Genomic DNA, 22,524 nt, shown 5'->3' on the forward strand with positions numbered 1-22,524 from the left:
TCTAGGCAAAACTTTAAATTTACAAAAAACAGGAATAAACCTCCCTCTTAGCATCGGGAAAATTCACAAGCTAAAACAAAAGACAATCTAATCCATTTCCTTGCTATTACTTACAATTTGTAATCTTAGATGCTTATTTCAGGTAGGGTTTTAGGAGACTTTTTTTCTTGTCCTGGTCTCTCTCTGTCCTGGAGAGAATAACAAAGTGATCACAAACAAAACCTCCCCCCACAGATTAGAAAGGATCTTCTTCCCTTATTGGTCCTTTTGGTCAGATGCAAGCCAGGTTATTTTTGCTTCTTAACCCCTTACAGGTAAAGGAGGGATTTTATGGTACCCTTAGCTGCATGTTTATGACACCTGCCGACAAAGCTAATGCCACTCGTGGGGCTAGAAGTATTTTGTCAGCATTTTTGCTGACAAAATACTGACAGAGCGTGTTTACACACTCTGACTTTAGCGACAAGGCTAAAAGCTGCATAGTGTAGACAAGCCCTGATAGAACTATGTGGCTCAGATCTTGCACTCAGGAAACCAGGGGCACAAGAAAAATCCCCTGCTCCAATCTGAATAAAATTCATTCAACCAGAGCTTTGGCCACCTTTCTGCACAAGGTTTCAGCTGGGGCAGTGTACAAAGCAGTCAATTGGGCAAGTGCGGGGCATGTTTTTGAAATGTTAAATAGCGGAGGGGATTGGGAAAGATCTGTAGTAATTTTGGGGGGGGGGGGTGGGTGGAGACAGGAAGAGGCAGTTTCTGTTAAAAAACACACCTTTCCATTGGAAAATTTTGATTCCTCCCCCCCCATATATTTTATTTTATTTATTTGAAAAAAAATCAAAATTGTTGTGTCCATTAGAAATTAATCGATCTGCCAGAGTGCCCCGTGTCCCCATTTTCCATTGCGGGCTGGACTCAAGACCACATTATATCTTCCATAATGCACTATGCTGCCATGCACACCTTGCACCCCACCCCCGCTGGCTAAGCTACTACACAATGCATCATGGGAACTGTAGTCCAGCCCCCAGGGGAGAAGGGGAGCAGGAGGCCCCTGAACTACAACTCATTTTGACAATGTTTTGACACTTCCAATTTGAAACTTTTTGTTTCAATATTTCCAAAACTGAGGTTTTTCAAAACTTTTCATTCTGTGAAACATTTGGATTTCAACTGTTCAGATCAAGTCAGGGCAGTTTCAATTGCCCACAGGACAGAAATTTTCATTTTCAATCAGTTCTCCTAATTATCCACCAAAGAGTGAAATGCAACCAGGGCCTGATCCAGCTTCAACTGAAATCAATGGGAGTCTTCCCACTAACTTAATGGGAGCCAGATCAGGCCCATAAGGATGAAAAGGAGAACAGTAGATACAGGCATGCAAACAGGAAGCAAGAATGACACAGCAGATGTATGAGAGGAGCAAGTACTCTGAATGCCCCCTTACCTGATCTTAGATTCAAATAAACAGATTACATTTGCTACAGCAGATAGCTTATGTAGAAAATAGAAGCTACCACAACTAAAACCTAACATTTACAGCAAGTATCAGTTACCACAAGCTTTTGTTGAATGGAATAAATCCAGAGTTGAGTTGTCAAGAGATTTAAAGTCAGTCTACCACTTCAAAAGCACTTTATCAAAAACCAATGCACTTGACTGAAGCTATTCTAAGCTAAAAAATATAACATGGTGTGTGAACTGTTCGCCTCAAGTTGATTTGTCCTCATTTGCATCCTCCAAAATGTCATTGGATTGTTTGCGTGTACATTTCCATCCATGTGGAGTTCTTCTGGCAGCAGGCTAAAATGGAACAATACACATTCACTTCTAGTAGCAACAGTGGAACAGACGTAGATACAAAAAAAAAAAAAATTATATATTTTTTGAAAGCAGGTCTTACAGCTGAGTGAAAAAAGAGAGAGGACAGATGGAGAAGAGGTCTAGAAAAAGTTTAGCAGGGTACCAAAAGATGGGCTAGGAAGAAATTAGCCCAGTGTCTGCTGTGTTGTCAAATTGAATGGGAAGGCAGCAGGACAAAATGCTCACCAGGAGCACTGAGAAGGAGAGAAAAGTGTTTGTTTTAAGAGGAAAGATGGAACAATGCAGTGTGAATCACAAACAGCCATAACCAACTGGTTATAGGAACACAGGCTAGGATGCACACAGATACTTAAATATTAATTGGGCCAGAAAACAAACGGACTTAGGCATCTAAAGATTCCACTTTAATCAAACAATGGAACAACTTCAACAGGAGAAACTGAGGGAACCCCACCTCAGAATTTTCCATAGCCTGGTGGCTAGGGACCTCACCTGAGAGAATCTGAACAGGGATCTTCCAAGTTTCTACCCCTCAGGATGGGGAGGGGGGGCACTTGCACTGGGGATCTCCCACATCCTGTGAAAGTACCCTATATCCACCAGGCTAAACATAAGGGAGGTCTTCCTCCCCTTCCCTCCAGCTGTTATGTTTTGGGTCTCACACGGGTAGCCAAGCACCTGTGTTCCTCCAGTTTGTGAATCACTAGCCAAGATAGGTGCCTCCATGCAGCGTGCTGACTTTGTGGATCGCAGTCAAAGGCACCTCTCTCTCCCCATTTGTTGTAAAGGGCACCAAGGTGCCTAAATTGGCTTTGTGACTCATGATGTTGTTCCAGGGATTTTCTAGGCACTATGATACTCAATGTTGTTACACCTACGCCCATTCATGGATCCCACCCATAGTCCCCTGCCTAGAAAGAGGATAAGAGCTTGTATCTGAGATGAAACTGGTGCTGAATGCAAGCATACTCAGAAGGCACTGTAGATAAACCAGTTCCAGCCATGAGAATTGCTTTTAGTTTTGCATTTCCCTTTAAAAAAAGGCAGATGTATCTGAGCAATAAGCAGGACCCTCAACAACTTAAAAGCCTAAATAGGAGGGAAGGGGTAGACAAATACACAGACTCGCTGAAGATATTCTTATTTCCATTCTCAGAAAACCACTTGTCTATGAAGTTTGTTTTTCCTTAAGACCGTTGGTATTTTTCAGTTCATGGGAGCGCTTTATCCAAATGGATCTTCATGTTTCCAGTCTGGGTCGTAGCAATCTTGGTGAGGCATCGAAGTTTTAGGTTGTTACAGTCCGAGTGGTCATTTTAAAATGATGTGGTAGCCATCGTTGCTTTCAGCTGTAATAGCGAAATGCTTTTCAGTGCAAAGATTATTGCAATTTATTTTATATAAAAAAGGTGAAGAAATGTAACATTCCAGTCTTTCCTCTAACACAGCTTACACTCTGCTACCACAACTGATTAATAAGGATTAATACTGAACATTCAAACAAAAGCATTTTTTAAAATGATTCTAATAGGAGATTTACACTAGTGATGTCAATGGACTTATGCCAAATTGGCACCAGTATAAATAGAGAATATGGGCCAGATCCTCATCTACTGAAAACTGGCTTCCATGGAGCTAAGATGATTTACACCAATTGAGGTTTGGGCCCTTGGAATTCAGTGGCTTTATAATCCACCTAAATTCAGTGTAACAGAACAGAATTTAGTTTCAGATTTACACTGGTGTAATGGAGAGCAGAATTTGGCCCTCGTATTTATTTTTATGCATTCAGCTACCACTCGAGTTCTGCCTGATGCTGGAGATGCAAATCAGAAAAAGTCAGCCCTTTCCAGATAGCTTAGAAGGGACTCAGGACTTCAAATGCTTCATGAAGAAGCTAGTCTGAGGATTCATTTACCTGTATACTCACTCTCAGATTCTTATCTCAGACTATACAGTGGTTCTTCATAAAATAAAAACCTTCATTAAGAAGAATTACTTTACACCTCAGTTATGTCTAGGCTTATCAAAATATGGATTTAAGTGTGGATGAGAGATATTTTAGTCAATAAATGCATTAGACTTCTGCAGTGTTATTTGCTACATATTACTTGTAAATTTACATGGCCAACAAAGGAAACCAACGTTTCATTTATAGAACTTTTGGTTATTTATATCTGCCATATGCCACCTTTCCATGTCTCAATTTCTTCCCCCCATTCTTTCCCTGAAGTTCTTAGGTAGTTGAAAGCAATAGTCTAAAACAGTAAATAGCATCAGAATAGCATACCTTTTAATGTGCTGATAACAAAACAAGACTCATCCTGGAAGTTTTGCACCATCTGAATGGCAGGGGAAAAAAACAAGAACATAAAATTCTTCATAACAGTTGATGTCTTAACATTTTGAGCACAACAAGTTTTAATTCAATGCTCAATATAACTTTTAAAGGGAAGGTCAATCAACTGAGCATCTGATCTTACAAAGTACTAACCATTTTGCCACAATACAGAAAAGCAATTGAATATACGGGTAGTCCATTAAAGCCAATGGGACTAACTTAAGTGTTTTGCTGGATCAGATCTATAGGGTTCAGCACTTTGCAGGATCGAGTCCAAAGATTACCACACAAATTCATTTTTTCCTGCTACATCAAGTCACCCAGTCGTCCCCGACTCTAGATCGGGCGAGGGTCTGGCCCTTAAACTGGCTTACCTCCATTGATTTCAACAGAATTAGGCCAATTTACACCAGCTGGGATTGGGATCGCAATGCAGGTTTATTATACATTTACTAGTATTTTCACCAGTTTATTTTTAAGTGTCCCAAGCACCAGGGCTTCTAGAACTTCCTTGGGGAGACTGACTATTCCCCCTCTCCAAAAAGGCCTGATCTTGCACCACCAAAGTCAGTGGCAAAACACCCCTTGAAGTCAACACGGCCTGACAAGGGCTATAGATCTTACTGTCAGGAAGGTAAAAGTCATGGATCATATCCTCAGCTGGTATAAGCTGGCGTAGTTCCATTGACTTCAGCAGAACTATGCCGATTTACAATTGCTGAGATATGGTCCCTTTTGAAGTCTACCAATGGATTTACTTGTGAAATATTTGTTCAATGAAAGGACACAGCTCAGTTAAGGACAGGTTTCAGAGTAGCAGCCTTGTTAGTCTGTATTTGCAAAAAGAAAAGGAGTACTTGTGGCACCTTAGAGACTAACAAATTTATTTGAGCATAAGCTTTCGTGAGCTACAGATCACTTCATCGGATGCATTCAGTGGAAAATACAGTGGGGAGATTTATATACACAGAGAACACGAAACAATGGGTGTTACCATACACACTGTAACAAGAGTGATCACTTAAGGTGAGCTATTCCCAGCAGGAGAGCGGGGAGGGGAGAAACCTTTTGTAGAGATAATCAAGGTGGGCCATTTCCAGCAGTTGACTAGAACGTCTGAGGAACAGTGGGGGATGGGGGAAATAAACATGGGGAAATAGTTTTACTTTGTGTAATGACCATTCCACTCCCAGTCTTTATTCTAAGTTAGAGATTGAAGTGTGATATATGCCATCACGTGCCAGCAATGCCCCTCTGCCATGTACATTGGTCAAACTTGGACAGTCTCTACGTAAAAGGATAAATGGACACAAATCAGACATCAAGAATTATAACATTCAAAAACCAGTTGGAGAACACTTCAATCTCTTTGGTCACTCCATTACAGACCTAAAAGTTGCAATTCTTCAACAAAAACACTTCAAAAACAGACTCCAGCCAGAGACTGCTGAATTGGAATTAATTTGCAAACTGGATACAATTAACTTAGGCTTGAATAGAGACTAAGAGTGGATGTGTCATTACACAAAGTAAAACTATTTCCTCATGTTTATTCCCCCCCACCGTTCCTCAGACGTTCTTGTCAACTGCTGGAAATGGCCCACCTTGATTATCTCTACAAAAGGTGTCGTCGTCATCCATTCATCTGTCCGTCTGACCGACCCCCCCCTCCCCCGGTCTCCTGCTGGTAATAGCTCATCTTAAGTGATCACTCTTGTTACAGTGTGTATGGTAACACCCATTGTTTTGTGTTCTCTATGTATATAAATCTCCCCACTGTATTTTCCACTGAATGCATCTGATGAAGTGAGCTGTAGCTCACGAAAGCTTATGCTCAAATAAATTTGTTAGTCTCTAAGGTGCCACAAGTACTCCTTTTCTTTTTTCAAAGAGAAGAGTGAGATCACTGCTTGTAGGGTTAGTAGCTAACCTAAGCAGAGCTAGTTACTCATGAGAAGCGATCAGATTTTAAAGAAAAGTCCAGCTACCATTTAAATCCCCAAATAACTGATCAGGTTGGGCACAGAGTGATGAGCTCCTCTGGAAAACTCACTGAAAGTGTTGCAATGGGAGCTGAGGCCCAGAGCTTGGAAGGCAGTCAAGTGCCTAACTTCTTGAGCTCTTTTGAGAGTTTAGCTCCCATTGTGTGCAGAGCACTTGAAAATCTGGCCCCTACCTGTTTAAACTTGACCCCCCAGGGCAAGCAGAGCAATTCCACTTCCATTCTCTTTAAGTTCTCATGCTAAACTCCCTTTCCACCTCTAGTTCCCCTCAGGCTAAGTTAACTCCCCTACTCTCTCTCTTCCCCCTCCCCCCAACCAAATTAGACTCCACTGCACTGTGTGCACACGCGCGCCTAACGATGCATGAAGTACATTAACTCAGTGCCCCTCCTTCGCATCACTTGTGCCTCTCTGCCACGAGAACACAAAAGACCAAAAATAAAGTAATAGATATTGTTAATAAGTAACTTAAGTATTTAATCAAGGCCCCTCACACCAGGGGTAGTTGAGGCAATTCCCCCCCGCCACCCCCGTCCTCACAGGTTGCCTCAAAGCACTTCATGCTTGTTAAACGCTGAAGGTTTCTGATTTAATCGGGGTGAAATGGCAAGGAGACTTTCAGAGTAAGCATTACAGGCTTAAATGTAGGCCCCATTTGAGTCCCGCTCTCTGCTTCGTTTGCTTTAACAACGTTCCTTTCAGGTGTAGTGCCAGTCCATCTAAATGAAGCTCCTTAAGTGATTCTGGTGCATGAAAAGAGCAAGTCGTTTAGAGAAAGAACAAAAGAGAAAAGATTGGGGCAATTCACTATTAACATGCAAAATGGAACAGACCAAATGAAGCGTTTGTGTAAGCAGGCAACTGCCAAGAACTCAGGGACATTGTTACATACACCTAGCAAGCAATGATTTGGCTCAATGTCTGCAACCATTGGCTAACACATAAGAGTGACTGGCAAGTGATTTCCGGGTGCTCAACCTTGAACGGTCTGATTTTCAGATCCGGTACCCAAAAAGTGATCACTTTTGAAATTCACTAATTCATTGGAATTTAAATATATTTCATGCTACTGCAAAAATCACTTAAAAAGAACTTCTCTTAAGGAGAACAAAAAGAGAGTCATATAGCTGATTTCTTTGATTTAAAGACTCAAAAATATCTGGGACAAGTGTGAAAGTCAAACAAATTTTTCGGGCTTAATAATCTTGACTAGTTCCCTTGGAGACTCTTGCATAGTTTTAAAGGTCGGCCTAACTATAAAAAAAAGAAAGTCAGAAAGCTGTCTTGAACTCCAATACTTCGTACCAGTTGTGTTTGCTTTAGCCCCTTACCTCATTGCTCACTAATACATGGATCCCTGTAGGTCCTTGCCGATAGATCCGATTTATCTGCTGTGGGGAAATGCTATACAAGTTTGCAATCTTCTCAATTAATTCCAGGGTTGTCAGCTCTTCCAAGAAGACTGCATGATATACTGCAATAATTAAGGGAAACAAGCCTTTATACATACAACCAAAAAGCTTGGCTTCAATGAATGAATTGGATATAAAGATCAAGGGCTAGATCTGGAGCTGGTGTAAGTCAGCATAGTGCCTTTGAAGTAGAACCAAATTTATACCAGCTAAAGATCTGCCCCAAAATGGCTAATATTTATCTCTCTGCATGTCAGCAGGCAAGGACAATCTAGATAAGTTTTGGCCCAGGTGTGCCCACAGAAAGACTCAGGAACTGCCAATAAAACCACATATTGCAAGACACTAAATGAAACACCCTTTAGAGGAGTGCTCGTTGATTTTCTTAGAGAATCTTGTGATTCTGCTGACCCCATTTTGGTACTTTGGATACATCTGAAAGAGAATTAGTTTGAGCTATAGGAAGGTGAATGAGTTTCTATATTAAGAAGAAAAAAGCCTAGCACGTGTATAGTTCTTTGTATGCATAGATCTCGAAGCAGAACCCAGAACAGAACCTGGATCTCCTGATGCCCAATCCTGTGGCCTACCCTCTGGGCCCCACTACCCTCTTGCATATCTACATGTTCCATCTCAAAAGCGCAGAGTCTTGCATCTGTTCTTCAAATTCTGTTAACTGAAACAGTTGACTAAAGTACAATGGTCACCATTAAAAAGTCAACATCTCCTATATGGTGTTATCGGTTACTTCCTATTTTACATGTGAGGTGATAACTGCAGTAGGCCGGATACCAATGGGTGGTAATGTTTGACAACGTTGATTTTTAAAAAGGGTAAAGGAGCCATAATCTCCCTTCCATCAAAGGGCTTGAAGGGGGCCAAGCAGAACCTCTGAAGCGGGCAGGGCTGGCTGGAGAAAGGGCATGGCCAGGACGACTGGGAGAGGATGCACTGATTCAATTGGTCTCCTCAGTGGCATTCCACTGGAGGGGCTACTGGTGAGCCACTGGCAGAAATTAAAGCTGCCCTGTGTTGGTGACTTCCTTAAGGGAGGGTGGCAGTGCAAACATCACCTGCCTTTCCTGAATAACCCTCAAGTCAGCACAAGTTGCATCTCTGTGGTGGGCAGGATGCTGTCTGTGCTCCATGCCCTTGTGCAGCTGAAGCCAACCCAGTGGAATTACTGGTCAGATGTGGAGCTCAGAGCCAAAAGCAGCTCATCAGACGAGCACTTATGGGAGCAGAGGTCAGGAAACTTACCACACAGATTACCATCTCCATTCTCTCGTTTTTGGTGCAGATGAGACCTGTTCTGCTCTGGTTCTTGACAGACATAAATTGTCATTTTAGGCCTTACATTTCTATGGGTTTAAAAACAAAAGTGATAAATTCTTTGTTATTAGACTGTGTTGTTGGTGTGAACTGGTCCACAACACACTGGAATAGCTGTTGTGGACTCATTTGGATAGTACATAAATAAGCAGTTAAGGGGAATCTTGACACTAGCATTGCAGGAGATGAGATGCACCAGGAGATTTGGTAACAGAAGCTTCCTAACCCTGGGAGATGCTGGAAATGGTGCTGAGCATCCTTGACCCCTATGAAGCAAATAAGATTGAGGGTGCTCAGCACTGCACAGGAGGCCCTCGGTACATAGAAGGCTAAAGCCCTCGCTTTCTGACTTGAACCCAGACCAGCTGGTTAGTGAGTGTAGCCGCTGCCTCTTGATGAGGGTTAGGAGGCATTTGTGGGCTCAGTCTTTTTTAGTCCATTCAACCCTTGGTTTCTGCTGAGACAGGCAACACAGATACCAGATGGGATGTGAACATGTCTCTACTGGGAAGCACATTGAGACCACTAACTGATTCCAAACAGACCACTGAAGAACCACATTATGCTAATGACTTTTCACTCATCTCTGACCTAGGCAGTATTCAAACTCATACCTTAGGGTAAACAGCCCACTGCCAACCCCCCTGAGCCAACCAGACTCTAAGGAGTCCTCGAAGTAGGTCTTTACACAGGTGCTCTAATCAGAGACACTGAATTAACACTGGAAGCACCAATGGATGCTGCAACAGTAGTATCTGGAAGAGATAGGTACAAACCTTCCTTTGATTGCATTAAAGAGCCGAATTCCATCAGCAGGCCCACAGATCTGAACAAAATCTTCTTTGGACATCTTCAGTAAGTCAGCACCTAGACATTTCGAGGTTATTTTTAGAGGTTAAACAAATCAAAAAAGCTTACAAATAATCAGAAACATGTACAGCTGGACCTGTTAAGAGATGCTGGATGAACAGTTAACATTCCCAGGGTGTACACTGCAATTGATCCCTTCACAACAGATTTTCTTCAAGTCCACAGAATGGCCAATACTGAGCAGTGGTCCAGAGGAAGTGCTTTCAACTGCCACATGCATAAACTAGAGTGAGTTCCTGGTCTGTGGGCCAAAATCTGCTCTCAACTACACAAATCAATGCGGTTTTAATGGAGTAACATGAAACAGAATTTGACCATGCAACTCTTGCTGCCCTAGATGGCGAGGGCTGGTCATGAGTAGAAGACCTAACTTTCCTGCTGCACAGGGACATTTAAAAATGTCTTCTTGTTGACCAAGATTGTGGAGGCCTTAAACTCAACTTGACAACATGGCTGTTTGTCTGTCTGTAAAACAACTTTTGAATGCCTCATCTGACCAATTTCTATGCTTCAGAGAACACACTATGCAGCACTGTTGGGGCTGCGACAGTCCCAGGATATTAGAGAGACAAGGTGGGTGAGGTGTAATCTCTCTTACTGGACCAATTTCAGTTGGTGAGAGAGACGAGCTTTCAAGCTTGTCTCTCTCACCAACCAAAGTTGGTCCAATAAGAGAGATTGCACCTCACCCACCTTGTCTCTCTGGAGGAAGTACTAGAGAACAATGGATATTGGATTTCCCCTGTTGATTTGAGGGGATATAGGGGATACATGGAGCCCCTGCCTTCTGATTACCACAGCCACAACTTCAACTACTTCCACATTGTTTCTAGTTGAGCATCGGGTTGATTGCACCCATTAACAACATCCAGCATAACAATTCCCAATCTTTCCTCAGCCTCCTAATAGAGTCTGACTCACTGACACCTTGACAAACGGAATGCATTTATCTCCCAGATTAGCAATGGTGGGGAAGGGGAGACTCGGGGCATACACACAGCCACTGGCATGTGAGGGGAGAATGGAGGATTGCATGGGAGGCACACAGAGCCCCTAATATGGGAGAGAAGGTTGGAAGAGAGGTGCACACAAAGCGGCTAGCATGGGGGTTGGGGCGGGGGGGGGTGGGGAGTGGGTGACCCTGGTATGAGAGAGGGGAAATGAGAGGCACACAGAACCCCTGCCAGGGTGGGGAGGAAAGGAGATGGGGAGAGAAGTTGCAGAGAGAGTCCCTGAAACAGAGGGAGTTGGGAGGCTGCCACACAGGGAGCTTGTGGGCGGGGAGACAGAGGGATGCAAGGAGCCCCTGATGTGTCCAACGAGCTCAGCCTTCCCAAAGCTACGAAGTGTGTGACCTCCTCGTATGTACCTTTCAGATATTCGCAGTCAGTTCCTTCCTGCATGCATGATGAAACTTAGCTTAAATTGGAACACCCCACACACATTTCATGCACCAATGAGAGAGCAGAATTTCAGTGACCAAGATTTTCAAAACCAAGTTGGCCAAAATTAGACTTCAAAGCCCATATTTGGGCACCTAAAAGAGTGGCCCAGTTCACACAAGTGCTGAGTATTTAAAGAGCTCCTATTACGATTATTTAGGTGCCTGTATAGGGACTTAAGAACCTAACTTTAGGCATCCAGTTTTGGAAACCCTGACCAATTTTTTTATTAGAGGTTCCTCCAAACCCCAGCTCACCGTTTTCTTTGACAAACACTACCAACCTCCAAAGCATGGTCCACACTGGTAACAGGAAACAAAACAAACACACGGATCACTTAAACTCACCCGAGAAACTTGAGAAGAGTCTACAGAATGGAGAAAACCTATTACGATGAAGCCACTGCTGGACATCTTGAATAGAAGCAGAGGGAAGGAGGTGCTACATTGCAAAAAGAATAAGAGGGTCTTGAAATGAACTGTTCAGCAGTGTCCTAAAAAAAGAAAAGCACCACATTAACATGACCTCAAATACTTACATCATTGCTGGAAGGCAGGAGCTCCGCTTGGTGGGTTGGAGAACTGTTGCTAAAAAAAAATTGTATAATGCAGGGAGAGAAAAAAACACATTATTTTAAAATTGACATTGAAAATTGTTGGTTATCTTTCCCCACCCCCTTGTCTTGACTGTTAAGGATTTTATGTCAGGTTGACATTTTTTTCCTCTGATTGGATCAGTTATTTTTTAAATCCGTCTGGGCAAAATTCTGCAACTAAACTCACATTGACACTGGCCCTTTGTTGTTGCTTTTCAAATCCATCTGGATTGAAAGCACATGGGCCGTGCTGGAGAAAAGTTATTGCCTTCCAATCCCTCTCCCCAAGATGGTGTATCAACTCCGTGAGAGGAACGTGTGCCAAGGAAAAGCGATGTGGGAAAGTGAAGGGAAGAGGGTCCATCAGATTTAATAATCCTACTTCCCTGGAATTAATCTTCAGCAGGTTGCAGAAAGCCATCATGTTTACTCTGAAATGTCACATTTATAGAATGAAGCTAACCTTGACCCTGAACATGTCATCAGCTGCACACATGTACTCCCACTGGCTTCACTGGAGTTTGCAGAGGTGCAACTGAGGGCGTGATCAGGCCCCTTAAGCTCTGTACTGAACCAAAGCACATCACAGCAACTTTGAGTGCACTTTCAGGTCTCCCACATACTGGGAGGAAACCTGTCCTTACCACATGGAGTTCTTACGGAGTTCAAACTTTTCAGCTGGGCAAGTCTCGATCCTCAAACCATTCATGCTAATGCAGGCTGGGCACAAACATTTTACCATCCCTGGGCCAAGCCCTAAGGTCCTTATTCCATCAAACTCCCAGGGATGGTCACAGGAATTTGCCTATGCAAAAACGGAGTAAAGAAGGACCCCACGATTTGACCCCAGTGTTAATATTTTAAACAGGGCAAATTGTATTTGAACAGTGTTCGCCCAAACTGGTTTAAACCATGTTTCAAACAAACAGGTTTTATCCTCCAGTGTGGACCGGGCCTTAAAAAAAATGCTAAAGATTTGCCTATAGAGCTAATTATTTACTTCTGAATAGAGGGGAGTGCTCAGAAGAGTTATCAGCTGGCATGCTAGTGTCTATTTTTGCAGTCTGAATTTTTCCCCTCCCTCACAGGCCTTAGTCTGTCAGTGCAGAGATAGCATCACGCCTGTTTTCATATACCAAATTTAAAATGAGAACACTAGATATCTGTTATAAACACTTAAGACCTAACGCTGCCCTCGCTGATGGACAGAGAAAAGCTTCCACTGACCATCTCAGAGTGTCTCAGTGTAAAATATTATTCCTTTCCTCCGCCCAACACAGCAAGCAGATCAGGAATGTGTAACCAGACAGTTAAACTGAAAGGAGGTGGGAAATGCAGCCAGTTTCTTCCTGGAATTCTTGTGGGAAGAGCGGACTTTAAAGCTGGAATAAGCACCGAGCTCCAGCTCAAGTGCTGGACTATGCTGCTTCTTGATCTATTATACAATATCAAACCAATGCACGCACACACACTACATGCTAACTGAGAAGCAAAAGCATTTATTACATACCCATCTCCAAGGCTGAAGCTGTTTGGAGAACTGTTGTAACTTGGTGATGGAGTATTGTTTACTTGATAAGGCAAATCTGGCCATGGAGAACACTGTGAAAACGAAGCCAATAGGGACACTGAGCAAAGCAGGATTTCATCCAATTGGAAATAGGGGGCCTGATTCTTCCCTCACACCACGTATGACACTGTCGCTCCATTGAGGTCAGCGAATTACCCGTGCTGAAAGGAGGAGCAGGCCCAGGGATCTGTACTCTGCGTTGCAAGAGGACTGAGGCTATATACCAAGTTAGTTCTAATTATGCTTTCTCCATATATTCCTTTTCAGAAAGCCTGTCCCAAACTAACACTGAGCCGAACTCTGCTCTTGCTTACATCCGGGCCACATCAATACATCAATCGTCATTGAAGGCAGGATTTGGCCCACAAGGCAGAAGTTTCCCAGCTGCCAGATTCTGGTCTCAATTATAAATCCCAAGTAACTCCAGACTAGAGTGACTAATTAGATGAGCCACAAGCACACCAGCGGAGATACCTCAGGTTTATACCGGCATGAGAGCACAATTTGGCTTAGTCCATTCAAAAGTATCAGCAAAGGAAGTCAAGTTTATAAATAGGGGCTATAGGAAAACCTAAGGCAGACACATATAAGGTAACCAAAAACCACTGCAAGACGGCCGGATTCCACACTCAGTTGCCATGGTGTAAATCCAAAGTAACTTTACTGAAGCCAATGGAGTTGGTTACAGTGATGTAAACCCAGAACAACAGAATCGGGACCTGTAGTCAACCTGTTAAGAGCCCATGACTATACTATGCAGCGTCCCTGTTTGCAGTGATAAAGCAGGAGACAATCTGTGGCATTCTTGGAGTTTTATCACCTCCACAAATACAGCTTTAAGCAAATATTTAACTCTTCAGCAACCAGGGCTAGAGGATTTCCTCATTCAATGAGTTAAAGTGCACTGGTGCTAACAGCAAGAGCTCTGTATCTGCCCATGTTGTAGGATTATGTCTCTTTGCACAGCAGGGTCTTGCTAGTAAAGGCTACTAGATTATAGGACAAATTATATAGTATCTGATTATTCCAAGTAACGATAAACCAAAAGCCATTCTCTTACGGAATGAGCTTATTTAAAACAAGCAAAAAGAAAATGAAATCATCTTAAGGAGCTCCAGTGAGACACTGTTTAAATAAAAAACTAGATCTTCCCATCAGCGGCAGTTCCAGGACTAAAATGCCAGCCTGTAGAACATTCCCATAATGAAGGTGGTACTTGACCCCTAAACAGATTATAAAGGTGCCCTTGGCTGGTGCTTCTGCAGCCCAATGCGGGTTATGCACAAGCTTTAGTGCACAATGTAATCATGATGTTAAAAAGAAGAAAAAGTCTATCTCATATGACCCATACCACATGCAAAACATTCTTTGAACATGAGCCAGTTGTAGAGTGAAGCTAGCAAAGACCAAGCTCACTGTACTGGCTTGTTCTAAAGGACATCCATGAAGGAAAGGAAATTGACAATTGGATCAGGATTCCAGCATCCTGTCTTTGACTCCACCCAGAACCAGATGGTTTAGAGGAAAGTGTAAGCCATGTGTATGGGACACTTATTTGGAGGGGACAACTCATGGGTGGTGGGAGGTGAAAGACAATCACTCCTTAACCCAATTAATGGCTGGTTTATGCCCTGAAGCATAAGGGTCCAATATTCCTTATAAACTTTAGTTCCATCTAATATAGCTTTTTCTGAAAAGTCTAATTCCTTTTATATAGTTTCATTAAGCTCTCAGTCTCAATGAGACCTTGCTGAGTGGAGCCCCAGAAACTAATTCAGCCCTGTACAGAAGTCATTCCTTTTGTCATTTTAAGCGTGTGGCCCAACATATTAAACCAGTGAGCTGTACATGACTAAAGCATCTTACCTCTGTGAGAATGGTTGTATCGTAGGAGGGCTGGTATTTCTCCTTCTCTTGGGCAGTCTTCTTCTCCATTTTCTCTCTATCAGTTTTCTGCTTTCTGTCAGCTCCCTTAGGCTACAAGCACAGAGCACAAGCTTTTCCTTATGCCTCACTTCACAGGGTGGGTAACAGGGGGCCATAGGTTTCATCTGATCTGTGCACAAAAGCCTCATTGGCATAATTGGGCTTTCTACACATGAAACAAGGGCAGGGCAAGGCCTCTATTTTCCAAGCAGCAGTTCACAGAAAAACCTCTCCTGTATCTAGAACATTCTTTGTTAAAATTGCCATGCCTGTAGCATTTCCTAAACACGTGGAGCGCTACACAATCTGTATGCATTCACAGTGCAACCCCTAGAATTTGATGCTATTTTAGAGCCTGAATCTCTGATCGAGGAACACACTTTAACGAGCACCTGTGTTATTTCTCCAGGAACCATAGGTATTATGAAAACTAAAGAGAAGTCAGAGTGGATCACCAAATCCAGCCCCCCATACCCCTCACCAATCTATGGAAAGTTTAGATTCAGATCTAACCGAAAGCCTGTTCGCCAGTCCCAAAATGGATTAGAGTACCTGTTCATTCCAGGTTTGCCAAAAAGCTTCAAACATGAACGGAGACCGAGAACATGGCTGCCCATCTTCCGCTCCATGTGTGAAATCGAGGGGAACTACTTGCAACATTTAAGGCCCTTCTCAAGTGCTTATCAGAGAATAGTCTAGGGAGTCGTTATTCTCCTCCGCTACTCAGTAAGAGCTAACTAAGAACTAACTAAGCTAAAAAAGTCACCAGATTCTGCTCTCAGCTCTATGGGTGTAAATCCAGACTACGCCACTGAAGCCAGTGAAAATACTCTGAATTTATACAATGTAATAGAGCAAAGGTTGGCTTTGGTATCTTAACAGGCAGTGACGGAAGTTACCAAGTGCCAGGTCTGGAACAGGTAGACCATATACACCATCTCTATGGCTAACTCTTTCCCGCTATTGATGACTCACTGGACAATATCTTTTATGGTTGAAGAGACTCTGATATGAGAGCTCTATTCTGTGCGTTGGTGCCTTCCCAAGAAGCTGTTATCCCGTCCAAGCAGAGCGGATTGTTTAAAAATCCAGATAACAGAATGGACTGAGATCTGAGCGGTGGGCTGATCTCGGTCTGAGTGCATGAAGCCAGTCCACGGAATGCACTTTGGGATCTCTGTTGCTAGACATACTAGGATGTTGTGCCTTTTCCATAATTACTATTGATGAGAGTACGAGAGCCACCTGTTTAATACCTTTATTCTTTTGCTTTATTGTAATGCCTGAAATACTAACAAACATTTTTAAAACCTTACACGTAGCAAGATCAACATGCTCCATGTCTCGAACTCCCGAGAGAATTTGGGAAACCTGAACTAGCCCATACCTTGAACACTTTGATCTGGCAGCTTGCAGAATGCAAGTGTTCGGTATATTCGCCATTCTCATTCTGTTTAAATGTGTCGATTTGTATCCTGAAGGGCACCCCTTTCTCTCCACCATGTTTCCTTGGCGTAAATTCTGTGCTGATACAATGTACCTGGCAAAACAGAAGCTGTCTTTATAACTAGAGATGGCTCAAAGTTTCAAAGAATCTGATTTTCAAGCCCGCGTAGTTCAGGGGTGTATGCGACTGGGGGTTTCAAGTTTAGTTCCGGCCCATCTCTATTTTGTGGAGGAAACATAGAAAGAGTTCATAACAAAATAAAGAGTTCAAAAGAGTGACAGGACAAGCAGCCTGGAGAAAAACTGAACGTATAGAAAGCAGGCTTTGGCCTTGCATCGCATACATACAGATTTAAAAAAAAGATAAAGACTTGATATTAAGGGTAGGAAAGCCCCATGAAGTCTGATATTTTGCAGACACTGTGAGCCATTTGGGGTGTTTGCAAAACTAGAGTTTGTGGCCTTCTCTGCCCCCCCATAAACGAAACCCATCTTTAAGAGGAGAGTGGATATTTAGAGAGACATACAGATCATTCTACCTATGACAAGGCCTGTGCTCTGTTAAGAATAGAAGATGCAGCCCCACCCCCAAAAGCTAAACTGGCACATCTGAGTAGCCTATAAATAGGACGTCAGTGCACACACACATCAATGGCGCACAGGTATTTTGGTTAGTATATTTCTTTCCCACGCCTCAGATACACAAAGACTGAAAAAGTATCCCTAATAGACATCATACCATTCCATTTACTGCACGCAAATCCATTCGTTCCTTACCTGAATGAATGCAGATGCTCTTTTGGATGGATCCCACAGAAATTCAACAGTGTTTAGTTGGGTTGGGCTGGCCCTGGGATCTAAGATACCGACTGACAGTGGGATATCTGTAGAAGAAAACCCCTAAAATTTTAAAAATATTAAATTGAAGACAACAAACCAAGTTTTCATACAGTTACCAGACTCATTTGAAAAGCCAAGACAACCAACGAGGTATCCAGTTTAAACCAATACAGCTGTGGTTTCTTTCACCCCTCTCTGCATACACCATTACAATTTTTGTAAAAAAGCAAACTCTGAAAAAAAATCCTTCAAGCAGCTCACAGCCAGCTCCAAACACTTTATGGGAACCATAATGAAATAATCTCACCTATATCAAGGATGCGGTCCCCAGGCCGGCTCCATCTCCAGCCCTCCAGCTGCTGGTGTTCTGTGTATTGCAGACGTCGATCATGGAAAACCACCCGAAGGATGCTCTGTTAAGAGAGGAGGGCAAGATGAATTAGGGGAGCCAGAAGCCCTTTTCCTGAGATGACTTTGGTTTCCCAGTGTCAGAGATGGGGGTCTGATCTGTTCCTCCTCCATGTGTCTAACTCCCATCGAGGAGGAGATCAGAGTGTCCCAATGAAAGCCACCCATCTCCATTTATGTCAAATTCCATTGATAGACGGTTCATCAAGGTAATGCTCTCTTTGCACTTCAGAGGCCTTGTCAGTGGGAATTTGCCTTGATTCCAGCAATCGACGGTCAAGCCATTGATGTAGGGTTTGCTCCAGTGCACCTCTTCCAGTGTAGACTAGGAAAGCCTCTGTTTGCACCAGCAGAGCTTGCACCCCTTTCACTTCAGGTTTGGACTGGTGCAGCTGCATCAATGGCCAGAATCAGGACAAATGCACAATGCAGGCAAAGCCAAAGAGACTTTGTACTAATGTATTGCTTTGCATATGCAAAGTGCTTCACTACCACGAGCTAATTATCCCTCACCTCCCAGTTTCCAAAGGAAGTCCATTGTCTTGTTGCCATCCATTCTGAATGGAAGTGAGAGATTAATTTTGCATATAGATTAGAGAAAGGCCCCAAACCAAAACCTAGATCCAAGCACTTGCTTGCTCTCCTAGCAAGAGAGCATGTGCAAATCTGAACCCAGAGCCACATTTTATAAATCCTTCGTGTAGTGGGCTGAATAAAAACATGGAATCCAAATATGCTTGAACTTTGTAGATGGTCTAAATCCAGATTTGGATCCAAATTTTGCAAGTGGCCCCCCCGCTAATGAAAATCCCTGGATCACAACCACAAGAATTTGGGCCAGGAGGGCTTGAAACCAGAACCAAGATCTGGATCCAAATTTTGCAAAATCCCTGTATTTGTAAAATCCAACCCCCATAGTCAAACAACCCAGAACTCAGGATGTAGTTCTGTATGTTGTGGGTTGAGTCCACCATTAACGTAAACTTGAGTTGTGCAAGACCTGTGTGAGAAAGCTATGTGAAAAGCTGGAGTCCTCTTTATGAACACGTATCTGAGCCCAGGTGCGTTGAACCTGGGGTTGGTTTATAGCTTTGCATGGGTTAAGCCAGTAGATGAAGTGATGCTCAATGGTTTCAACCCAGTTTAGCTTTGAATTTTGGGATTCATCTGAACCCAAAACTCAGAGTAAAACTCTGAGGGCACGATTGTAACCAAAGCAAAGGTTTAGCTGAAACCCTGCAAAGCAAAACTGCACGGTCACATGCAGCTCTAACCAACTCAGGAATTAGGCCTTCAATCTTGCTCCCATTAAAGTCAATGGCAAAATATCTCCCATTGTCCTCCATGATAAGCACTGTCAGGGCCTTGATTTGTGTCTGTATGTAGTAGCAGGAAGAAAAGAAATCTATATTTCTCCTTACCTTTACATATTTTGTGTTTAAATCTTGAAACTCTCCCAATTTCCTATTCTCAAGTAGACGGATTTCATAAGACTGACCTAGAGTTTAAGGAAACATTTCCAAGGTGTTTAACATGTTGTAGCAATGAGAGAGTCATGCTGGCATTTATGTTGCTAATAAAGCATAAGATTGATCAAGGAAGGGTCATTCTTGGCAACATATCTCGTTTGTCCCATTACTGAGTGGGCATTAATGCAGGGCAGAAATCTGAGGGAAAGATGGTCCTATGGTTAATGTCCTAGACGGGGGGCATTAGGAGATTTGGGTTCATTTCCCAGCTCTGCCACAGACTTCCTATTAGACACTGGGAAAGTCACTTAATCGTTGTGCTGTCATTCCCCACGTAAAATGGGGACAATAGCACTTATTCCTTTGTCTGTCTTGTCTACTTGGTTTAAGTATTGAAGTCTCTTACTATATGTATGTACAGTACCTAGCACAATAGGGCCTCTGCGCTCTACTAGAATGCCAGGGATAATAATCTGGGGCTGATCTTGCTTTCTTTATCACGAGCTTCAATAGGATTTTTGGGTGCCTGAGGATCACAAGGTTGGGCTTGATTGTGGCCTTCCAACATACAGAAATGAGCTGGGACGCTTGTTTGTGCAGGATCAGCGGTGATGGTTTTCTATCACTGTGAGGGATTCAAATCCAAGTATTGGTTTCTTCCATATTAAGAAATTTGCCGATAGTCATATATGCTGATGCTATTGTCTGGACCTGGTAAGCCACCTGGACGTAAGATACCAGAACCTGGACAGTGCAATGAACCTTGTGTGTGTAACCCACTCTGTGTAGTAAACCAGTGCCTGAACAAGGACAGGACACTATCAATACAATAAATAAAGGGAATAGATACACAACAGCTGGTTTTTCCAGTTTATCTTGCTGCCCACCCCGCCTCCCGCCCCCATCCCCTTTAGTGAAGAATGCAGATCATCGTATAACGAGGCAATCTGAAACAGTGATTGGTTCAGATTTTCTAGCTTAACCAAGGTCATTTTAGCACTGATCCTCCAAAAGACTGCATAGCAGATACATCTGCCCCCAAGCAGCTGCCACTGGTAAAGGAAAAATGCTACATTTCTGGATCCAAATCTGTAAATAGCAGAAGATTTAGGACAGCAGAACTAATGGAAAGATATTGCATTAGAACAGGGTTCCTCTTGGGAATTGCAGCGTTGCAGGTTGGCAACATGAGTGTAGGCAATGTTACTGGAGTGCTGGGATAGTCCAAGCTTATTCTGCTGCCTGGAAAAATAGAATAGAGTAGAGAGGCCATATTCCATCTTCAGTGTTTGCACACCACTCCCACAGATGTCAATGGGAGTTCCACAAGCAGGCTATGACCCTTGAATCCAAGAACTGGCTAAAGGAGAAAAGGAAGCCACATGTAGCTACAGATTAATTCCTAGGTGCTAGAAATATACATAAATCTCAGCCCACATTTTGCAAAATCCACCATTTTTACTTCCAAGGAGAACTATATTTTGTGGCAAAACAGACTGTTGGACTGAAAGAGGATGGTGTCTGTAACCAATAATCCCAGCACACAATGCCATGGGACATCCTGTGTTTGTACCAAGGAAATATTCTCCATTGAGTATTCTCTTTATCAGGAATGTAACTTTATTCACATGGCAATTTCAGAGAAATTTTGTTCACTGAAACAGAAATCCCATGGGTCTTACACAGATTTCATAACAAAGCTACATAAGCATGTGCTTGACTTTAAGACTGTGAGTAACTCCACTTTCTTCACTGGAACTTAAAGCACTTAAAGTTAAGCACATGCTTAGTGCTTTGCATGATTGGGACCTCACTTTCCTCAGACCTCTACAAGGCATTCCTAAAATCCCAGCCAGACCCAAAAAAAAGCCCCAAGGTTCATTTACAGAAAATTCAGTAGTTTACTGGAAGATACAGACAAGTAATTGCACGTGGGAGGGAGATGAGGATGTGACCACAGATGGGAGGGGAGATGAGCCAAGAGGATCTTTCTGTTAAGGTGAATGCTATGCGTGTGAGAGAACCCCTAGTTTAAGGGCCCTAGATAACCTATCAAGTGTTAATGCAAAGGCACTGGCTCTGCGTAATCCAAAGTGTTACATAATAAGAACAAAAAAACAAAACAGAAAAAAAAATACTCACAGGCCCCAATTTGGATATCATTTACACTGGTATAAGTCAGGGATATCCCAACAAAACCCAGGCTCAGCGTCAGCCCCAGCCTGTTCCCACCGCTATTATTTCATTAAAGCGACACAGATTTTTGACAAAGCCAAATAGAAATATTGGTCCATCGAAGATGTCTTAGTTTGGGTCTAACTTTCATTGTTAGCATGACTTTACACATCGCATTGCCTCAATGGATTTAGCTTCTCTCAGATCCCTCTTGTACTTACAGAGCTTTACTGTGCAAATATTAACCCAATTAATCACCACACAGCCTACTTTATTATTTGAGAGATCACACACTTCTCTAGAGGTAGATGGGTCTTTCTAGCCACATTCTACAGATGGGAAACAGATAGAAAGGCTAAGTGACTTGCTCAAGGCCACAAAGTAACCCAGTGCCAGAGCCAGGACTAAAACTAAGTAGTTTCTAGTTCTCAGTCAAATGCTCAGGGTACCAGACAGCTTGACACTTGGTGGAATATTTGCTATGGATTCTCCCATCAGTGTCTATTGTCCAGCCCCTTGGTTTACCATTGTCTTATGTGAACAGCTAAAAGAGCTTTACTGGGCATAAGAAAGTTGGTCCCACTCCCTCCTGGCTGTCTTCGTTCATCAGATAAATCAACAAGTCACTGGTATATCCAGAAACCTGTGCGCCATGTGCTTTCCTACCAACAAACAAAATATTCACATTCTGGATACAAAATGAAGGCCTGAACTGGCAAATGTTCCATGCATGAAGTTACCATTGAAGTCAGGTTTGGCTTGGATCAGACCTCAAACTGGCCAGAAACAGAGGTTCGGCTCTTTAGCAAATGCTGCCTCCAAGTAGGCCTCTGTTATTTTAATATTATGGAAGCCAAAAGGCATAAAATGT

The 22,524-nt window shown here is 42.8% G+C and overlaps 1 protein-coding gene across 1 annotated transcript in view; it reads right to left on the bottom strand.

The window, feature by feature from the left end:
- Positions 1-3,135: 3,135 nt before the first annotated feature.
- TFCP2L1 (transcription factor CP2 like 1) overlaps positions 3,136-22,524 on the bottom strand; it is a 39,323-nt gene continuing 19,934 nt past the window's right edge. Inside the window, exons 3-15 of the mRNA XM_077829988.1 lie at positions 19,431-19,507; positions 17,909-18,014; positions 17,539-17,645; positions 16,703-16,855; positions 15,256-15,366; positions 13,330-13,421; positions 11,763-11,811; positions 11,572-11,665; positions 9,689-9,779; positions 8,841-8,941; positions 7,500-7,642; positions 4,115-4,166; positions 3,136-3,173 (exon numbers count right to left, since the gene is read on the bottom strand). Of these exons, the coding sequence (XP_077686114.1) occupies positions 3,136-3,173; positions 4,115-4,166; positions 7,500-7,642; positions 8,841-8,941; positions 9,689-9,779; positions 11,572-11,665; positions 11,763-11,811; positions 13,330-13,421; positions 15,256-15,366; positions 16,703-16,855; positions 17,539-17,645; positions 17,909-18,014; positions 19,431-19,507 (1,214 nt within the window). The remainder of the gene's footprint in view (positions 3,174-4,114; positions 4,167-7,499; positions 7,643-8,840; positions 8,942-9,688; positions 9,780-11,571; positions 11,666-11,762; positions 11,812-13,329; positions 13,422-15,255; positions 15,367-16,702; positions 16,856-17,538; positions 17,646-17,908; positions 18,015-19,430; positions 19,508-22,524) is intronic.

This window comes from Eretmochelys imbricata, chromosome 11 (assembly GCF_965152235.1).
Source record: "Eretmochelys imbricata isolate rEreImb1 chromosome 11, rEreImb1.hap1, whole genome shotgun sequence".
In the NCBI taxonomy this organism is placed as follows: domain Eukaryota; kingdom Metazoa; phylum Chordata; order Testudines; family Cheloniidae; genus Eretmochelys; species Eretmochelys imbricata.